Raw genomic sequence first — 8,753 nt, forward strand, 5'->3', positions numbered from 1 at the left:
TTGAGGTGGTGGGGATGTTCCCCCCCCCCCCCCCCCCCCCCCCGAGGGTGCTGTTTTTTGTTGTGAACGTTGATCGACATCCATAGTTTACCGACCACGACTATCAAATTCACAGCGGCCGCCTTTCATTTCCTGCACTCTCTTCTTTCCTGGGAAAAGTGAACCCCGCCACCAACGATGGAAACAGCATATAAAGGAGCACACGCTTGACAAAAATACATTGAATTGCTGATTTGTTTAAAAAAAAAAAATCTGCAAAAAGAAAGTATAAAATAGTGGATTCCTAAACAAAATAATCATACGGATGAACACTTTGACCAAATGTGGCTTCAACGAAACAAAGCCCAGCGTCGTTTCTTAAGCGCCGCTTTGGCGCCCGTCGCTGTTCCCTCTCGATCCGTTGCCCCCACCCACCCTCCATCCACGGAGCACGCGTCTCCAGCTCCTCCTCCACCTCCCCGCTCCCCTGACTGGAGATCTCCCTCCCCGAGTCACATCTCCTCCAACTCCGCGTGGGGCAGGGCGCGCTGTTATCCCCCACCGGCGTCAACACATGTTTTAATCCAAGCTCGGAGGCATTACCCCGCGTGTTGGATTCGACCCGCGGGTCGCTTGAAGAGCCCCGCAGCGCGGCGAGGGTTAATACCGGAGGAGAACATCATGTGCTGAGCTGCACCTGCGGTGTTTGCATCGGGAGATACTTCAATAATACTTTTTTTTTTAAGGCACGGATTCGCAGCTGACATTTTTACGTTTTATTTGTATTTTTTTTTTTCCATTAAAAAAAACAAACCAAAACCCATCAGCATGTAACTTCACATCACCGTGGGAAGTGAAGTGAGTTTAATCCGCGGGCCGAGACCCCGATCGGCTTCCCGCACCCAACCGGGTGCCCCACCAAGCCGGCATGACTCTGGGTGCAGTGACCGAGGCGGGAGGCTGCTTCTGCTCCTGTTGCGGGGCCAAAATGATGCCCTACTTCAGCGACGACTCGGTGGTGTCCCAGAACCAAATCAACCAGCTGTGAGTTCCGCGACACGATCGCCGTACTTGTCACCCCGCACACGACACGGTCACCACGCCGCCTCGCCTTACGTCACGCTAACAATGTTTTGAAACGGCGAATGGTGGTGACGTGATATTCAGTGTAAGCTGAAAAGTTGTAACTCTTTTGCAACATGGATGTTAAGGAATATCCAAGTGACGTACGGGATGTTACTCATGCTGAAATTACACCGCGGCGCCGAGAATGAATCATCGTACCTGTCTCACCGGTTGTGACACACTCTACCCACAGATCACCATATACAGTAGCATTGCCAGGGCATCCATATACTCTGCGTACCTGAGCTGGTGCAGTTTTCATTATTCTCCTTTCTCGCTGTTGCGGTGACTGTGTTTGTGTGGATACCGTGCGTGTGTGGATAGATCAGATGAGCGCTTGTTTAGCCCCCTTGTAGCGTGGAACACATGGAAAAAGTTGATTGTTTGGACCACAGCTGATCCATACCTATCTCTACCAACGTGTCGACCCACAGAAGAAACTTAGCTGGAGATGACTGTGGACCGGAGGCTGTCTGTCAAGAAAATCACTTAAGTAATCTGGCACTTTAAGGACACTGGAGTGGTGTACTGAAATGAGAGATTGACCTTGGCTTGTATAAAACCTGACAACTGATTAAGCTCGACCTGGTGGGTAAAGGTGGTTTTATACATTTATTTGGATTACCCAGGCTGTCTTCAGCAGATAACCAAATGCAAAAATGAATCTACTGTGTAGCCAGCTGAACTAAGTAATGCAATTACGGTAATTGCTTTAAGGACTTTGAAATGACAATGAATGCGACGGAAATTCTATCACAGTGTCCATTTGAGCTATTGAACAACTTGTTGAAAAGCAGCAAATCTACATTATACTCACTCAAAAAGTTTATAGAAAAAATTAAAGGAATGTACTTCAGGCTGAGATATTTATATTTGCCAGAGTCAGGTTTTAAACTCAAAGCATCTGTTGAGTTGTTCACCTTCATCACTGACACTTTGCGTGAAGTGTTGCCAGGAGATAAAAATATTGCATGATCCAAAATAATCTTGGCACTATATATATATATGATATGTGTGCACTCAGCTACAACATTAAAAACCACCACTAAGATTGTGTAGCCCCCCCTCATACCACCAGAACAGCTCTGACCCATTGAGGCATGGACTCCACAAGACCTCTGAAGGTGTCCTGTGGTATCCGACACCAAGACGTTAGCGGCAGATCCTTTAAGTCCTGTAAGTTGTGTAAATTGCGAGGTGGATCCCCAATGGATCAGGCTTGTTGTTCCAGCACATCCCACAGATGTTCCATTGGATCAGACCCTACATGATGTAGAAGAAAACGTGGTTCATCAGACCAAGCCTCCTTCTTCCATTGCTCCATGGTCCAGTTCTGACGCTCACATGCCCATTGTAGGAGCTTTTGGCGGTGGACGGGGGTCAGCATGGGCACTCTGACCTGTCTGAGGCTACACAGCCCCACACAACGAAAGCTGTGATGCACTGTGTGTTCTGACACCTTTCTATCATAGCAGCATTAACTTTTTCAGCAATTTGTGCTACAGTAGCTCTTCTGACCTTAAAACACCACAAGACCTGTTGTTTTAGAGATGCTCTGACGCAGTTGTCACCACAATTTGGCCCTTGTCAAAGTCGCTCAGGTCCTTACGCTTGCCCATTGCAGAACTCCTTCTCTCAGTGGTCTCTCACAAGCTGTTTGTTTTTCTTTTCCAATTGTCCTGAGTCTTTCCATTCACTATTCATTCAGCTGTCTTTGACTGTATAATGTCCAAACACATCAACTTCAAGAACTGACTGTTCACTTGCTGCCTAATACATCCCACCCCTTGACAAGTGCCATTGGAACAAGAGGAGCAATGTTATTCACTTCACCTGTCAGTGGTTTTAATGTTGTGGCAGATAGGTATATATACACACACACACACACACACACACACAATATTCTATTTATCGATCATACATTTTACCTTGTGCGCAGCTGTCAAATGAGAGGAGTTGGTCTACATCGACCCAGTTTTAGTGAGCTGATACTAGTAGTTGAGGTAATGGCTACCAAAAAAAGAAAACAAATCTAACAAATAATACAATTACTAGTGTCTAATTGAAACAACACAAATATATTTATTGAGGCCTGGTGTTTATTTTATGCAGTCAGTTGTTCTTCCTGGACATGAGTCAGGTGGAGCCTGCTTCCTAAAAGCTTTGCTTTTATGGCCTTTCCGACATCATGATGTTACTGGGTAAACCAACCCTCGGGTTTTTATTCCCGCTAATCTAATCTTGCACAAGGTGGGTTGATGGGAAGATGTTAGAGCCCGTCCCACACACACACACAACACATACAACGTGAGGCACGTGTGCCTGGTAAACACCACCAGATGTAGTAAAGGTCTAACTTCCTTGTTTTGTTTAGTAGTTGTATAGTTCATGGTAGATTTTCTTTCTTCTATGTGTAAATGTATTGTTATTTGCTGATTTCTGTAAGAATTGCGATGCGGAAATATGCAAACCCCTAATCATGGCACAAAGCCTCCATCTCCTAGACCTCAGCATGGTGTATTATTTTGACTGTGCGCTGAGAGTGCCTGTACATACAGGAGTCACAGAGACACTTGTTTAACCAGTACTTGGGTCGGTAATTACAGGCCCGCAGAGGCCGTTGATATAGATAAGTGTTACCTGTTGCATTGTTTTGGCACTAATTTTAGAAATACCGGTAAATCCTCACGTCCTTCCGCTTCTTGTCAAGGGAAAATTGATAAGATCACACGTCACTTGCGTAGTGTTTTTGTGTGTGTGAGACAACGACATAAGATTTGGCAGGTCAAGAAGGAAGTCATATACTGCGTAATTCACAGCATGTATTTGTGTGTGTATACATACATATAATAGCACAGCACATTGATTGCTTTCTTCTTTGTTATTTTAACCACACACTACACTACCACACAGCAAAGTGCTGGTACCACCAAACACTGCTTTGCCACCTCTGTTATACTACAGGCCAAGTGCCCTTTCGTTTTATACTGCTTGGACGTAGTTCTACTGTACTGTTTGCAGATTACTCAGAGGGACTTTCCAACAAGTTCAGAATAACCCGGTACAGCTGGCTCAGGTTGTAGTTCACTGTAGTTCAGGTGTCTGCAGGCCAATTTCAGCCACACACTGAGCCTGCAGGCCGGCTGGAAACGGAGCTGGCCGAAGTTCCCCCTTCGTTCACTCAAGGCAGCAGGTCTGGGCAGCAGCAGTCTGCCAGCCAACCGACTGTTGATAAAGCAAGTCTATGTTTAGTTTGGCCCAGTATCTGCCTCTCCTATCACTCCAGACCCCTTTTCCCAAACACTTTGACCCTACATTCGGAATCACCGTTACAGTACCGCTTGAGTACTGTGCATTGAACTTGACTTTGTTATTTTTATCTATCTTGTCAATATTTCTTTGACCAACAACCGTCTGTTTCAGGATAACAAGGCCTTATTTGCACGTGTGGGCATGCTAATACGTGTGGCGCACATATGCCCTCATGCACCCAAGCACGCACATACACCAGCATATTCCCGGATTCCCATAGGCCGTGTCTGTCTCCAGTTTGAACTCATAAGGCCTTAGTGAGGCCTGGCCCTATATTTATCCCACTCTGGTCCTAAGAGTGACTAATATGGGCAGGGACGCCAGGGGGGGAGCGGGTCACCCACTTATCTGCCTGCCATGTGAAGGGGTCCTTACATAGCAATGATTGTGTCTGCCACTGTTGCCCTGACAAATACCGCTTCTGCTTGGGGCCCGAGACGGCATCATGCCAAATGAAGACCCCTTCCAACTGTCTATGTTCGACACTCTGACTGGGCCTTGTCCATCCTTGATCCATTCGCTCAGCACCTTTACTCCTTCTCTCAGTGGTCTCTCACAAGCTGTTTGTTCTTTCTTTTCCATTTGTCCTGAGTCTTTCCATTCACCATTCATTCAGCTGGCTTTTACTGTAACATGTCTCGTTTCTGTCGCTCTCTGAAAATGTACGAAACGCCTGCCACAAATAGAGGAGCGGGTGGGCTTGGCCCCACTGCCCTTTCTTGTGTATGTGTGGAAAAAGGGGCGGGGTTCACCCTAAACATATTTGGATGCTTAAAGGTGACTGCTTACTGCCCATAGCATGACTATCAGCCTAGATGGAGACAAGAAATACTCAATAGATGTTTAGATCTTGCCCACAAATTGTAGTTTAGCTCAGAATTGACAAGTTCTGTATTTCACTTCCTGCCAAACTGTCTTTTCAGCCTTGCTTATTGTAAGTGAACAAGCTGATTAATGAGCTAACTCGTCCTAATCATTATTACCCTGCATTTGACCTTACTGTCTTTGATATGGAATATATGCTATTTTGAATAGCAGAGTAAAGCCACCCAAAGCACCCGGAACTTTAAGTCCCAGGAACTTTTTCCAAGGAACTAAAAGATTCCTTCAGCCCATTGTTGTCTGCGTTTCCACCGCAGTCTAAAAACCCCACAAATATTATGCTAATTAGTCTGATGACATGAAAAGTGACTGCTGTTTTTAAACGTCATTTTTACGCGCAACCGTACAACAAGCCGCTCCACTCCAGTCCAGTGGGTGGCGGTAATGCAAAGGACTATACACCAACAAGAAGAATAAAATGGATGAAGAATGTCAGCCAAAGTGGAATATCACGTTGGTTGTCGTTCTTTATCCATGTTCTTCTTCCGTCCTTGTATTTATTGTAAAAAAAAAAAAATCAACCCTTTGAAACATATTGAAAACATAAGTTCACACATCGCGAATTTTGCCCTGCATTTTGCAGTTTGCAATCCAGATTTAAAAAGATGGTGGCTAAAATAAAATGCTGCGAGGACTCGACCAATCCCAAATGTTCATCGCTGCAAGGTTCACCTTCAAAGTTCCAGGACTTTTCAGGTTCAAGAGATTATTCGTCACATACATATACATACAGTCATACATATATGCAAAATGTACTACCCCCCACCGAGCAGGGACTTTCAGGTTCCGGGGACTTTGTCTTGCGCTCCTGAATTGAGACTTTTAAAGCTTTACTTTATTTTTTTTTCAAAAGTAATTGACTGTCTTTTACACTCCACCTGAGAACTAGTCATGAATTCAACCATTGCAGTTCATCTGTGTGTCTGTGGATGTGTTTTTGCATAAGTGCCTGCCCTTGGAAGTGTGTACATGTGAGTGTATCATTGATGTTGTACAGTAGGGCTGACATAGATGGTCACTGCCAAGCTCATTGACCTCAGATGCGTGAGTGTATGTGTAAATTGGGAAGCGGTAATGAGATACTGTCACAGCGTCTACATGCTGAGCTACGTGCCGAGAGTCAGTGAGATCTAGTTTTCCAGTTTTCTCAGCAGGACGCAAACCTTTTCAGGTGAAGGGGCCCAAAAACCTCATTGGGTTACAGACTCCAATCTCGTTTTGTCCACATCTTAACTTGGCACAGAAAGTTCCTACACATTGAGGGAGAGAAAAAGACCGTGTGATTAACCAATTTGGGTTATTAAAGCATTTTCTGTTGTTGCCCTCCTAGAGCTTGGACAGAAACTTGTCAAAATCTCAATAGGTTTGTGCAATTTTTACTGAAACGGGGAAAAGAACGAGTCAATGAAAGTGGTGAAATAAAGGTGTAGAACTAACTGTAATGAGGAGAGGGAGTAAAGGAAGTGAAATGTAGGTCGAGAAGTGCTGTCGACTCAAATGTTGCAGAAGAGGAAGTGATGTAGGTATGAGGAAACGGTAGGATCAGAGGTTGGACGTCTGTTGGGGAAACGAGCCGCTTTCGCTCGGCCGACTTTGCCCCCGTCTTTCCCGGCAGCCCGGACTCTGCAGTTCCTTTTAAAGGACGGACAGAAAGACGAGGGGATGTCTGGGTGAGGTTACAGGGGACAACAGGAAGACAGAGGGGAAAACGTTGCCTGCCCATTTGTGCTTTCAAAGTGAAACTGAACTCGCAGAAGAACTGTAATTGCCGGGTTCATTGGGTACAGCCAAGTAAAAGCCTGCTGCCAGGGAAGAGAGCCCAGTGGAATATTAGAAGGTAACAACCCCGGCCACCGGTTGTCAGTTCACATGATCACGGGACCATTTGATTGAAAACGGTACAACCAGCTTTGATGGGCAGGGCTCACTTTGAGCCCGGGTGATATTTGGTGTTTTGCCTGTCGAGGCCTGGCTTTCACCTCTCACTGCCTTAACCTCTGAGCCTCTAGGCCACGAAACTACTACGGTTACGCTTGACACAGCTGGTTTTTCCAACGCCCAGTATCAGCACTTCTTATGTAAAGGTTTCTTCAGCGTCACAATCACACAATAAGTTAGATTTTTCTTTTGTCAAAATGCAACGAGGGCATATTTGCATTACAACTCCAGAGTAGCTTTATTTAAAAAAAAATGTATTTTATTTTTTTTTGTTTACTGGATGTTCGACACTGAGCTTGGACAATGGCAAACAAAGGTTTACGTCTTGAATTTCAGCCATTGTAGTAAAGGCTGCCTGCCTGAGCCTCTGCCCTTTTTTGTGAAGGTAATTTTGTAAGTTTGTACTCCAAACAGGGTGACTGTACCCTACGGAAATTGTGCTGCATAATATCGAAATCCATCACTATCTGTCACTGGCGAGTGATCTTGAGCCAGCTCGCAGTGGTTAGCGATGACCTCACAAAGACTTGGGAACAGCAGCCAGGTTCTCATCATCCCAAAGCGGCAAGAGTGGGAGAGGACTGCGTGTTGCATCATGATGAAGGGGACGGTTCGCGGGTCCGGTGGTTGTCATTTGACTCTGCAGAAAACTCTGAGAAAATAGGTTCAACCAGTTTTCGGAAGCATCGTAAAGGACCCGGAGTCAGCGTGCCAGACGCACCGAACGAGTCAATCACACTGACGCAAACGAACCAGAAACATTTACCTCAGCTTATGTTGTGTCCTTTGCGGCGGTGACCTCGGTCAGAGTTAACGCAATTATCCCCGCGCGCACGCACACCTACACACACACACACACACACACACACACACACACACACACACACACACGCGTACACGTCAAAACCATTCCTGGCCACAATGGAGGGGTCAACCTTTATCAATACAACACAACAATACAACCTGCCCGATTGTTGAGAACTCTGTGCTGGTGAGTTTAAATCTCTGGTAAATCCTTAGGGACTGGTGCACCGCTTTTATTGACCCACAAGCCCTATCAGCCCCACCGCCTCGTGTGTGTGTGTGTGTGTGTGTGTGTGTGTGTGTGTGTGTGTGTGTGTGTGTGTGTGTGTGTGTGTGTGTGTGTGTGTGTGTGTGTGTGTGTGTGTGTGTGTGTGTGTGTGTGTGTTGCAGCTGTGTGGAGAAAGTAGGGAACATTGTGTCCTGAGTTCCAGAGTTCACGTTGGGGCTGCAAGCTTGTTTTGCCTGCACCGGCCCGTCCGCCCTGCGAGTCGGGGAGCTGAATGGAGCATTGTGACGGCGACAAAGCCTGCGACGGCTCACACTCGCCCTCCCCCTGTTCCCCTCATCTGCTTTTTCTGAGACATTGCCAGTGCGTGTGCGAAGGATTGAACTGATTAGCTCCATTTTGATCATGTAAAAGAATAAATTATCACGTAGCGGGGAAATCAACTTTCGTCTTACTTGGGCTTTTGATGTTTATATTGACGTTCTGG

At 46.0% G+C, this 8,753-nt stretch overlaps 1 protein-coding gene across 1 annotated transcript in view; it reads left to right on the plus strand.

The window, feature by feature from the left end:
- Positions 1-553: 553 nt before the first annotated feature.
- The window catches only part of ssh2a (slingshot protein phosphatase 2a), a 19,962-nt gene continuing 11,762 nt past the window's right edge, over positions 554-8,753 (plus strand). Inside the window, exon 1 of the mRNA XM_088845571.1 lies at positions 554-1,023. Coding sequence (XP_088701697.1) covers positions 908-1,023 — 116 coding nt within the window. The 5' untranslated portion in view covers positions 554-907. The remainder of the gene's footprint in view (positions 1,024-8,753) is intronic.

The sequence above is a fragment of the Zeus faber genome (assembly GCF_960531495.2).
Source record: "Zeus faber genome assembly, chromosome: 9".
Classification (NCBI taxonomy): Eukaryota; Metazoa; Chordata; class Actinopteri; order Zeiformes; family Zeidae; genus Zeus; species Zeus faber.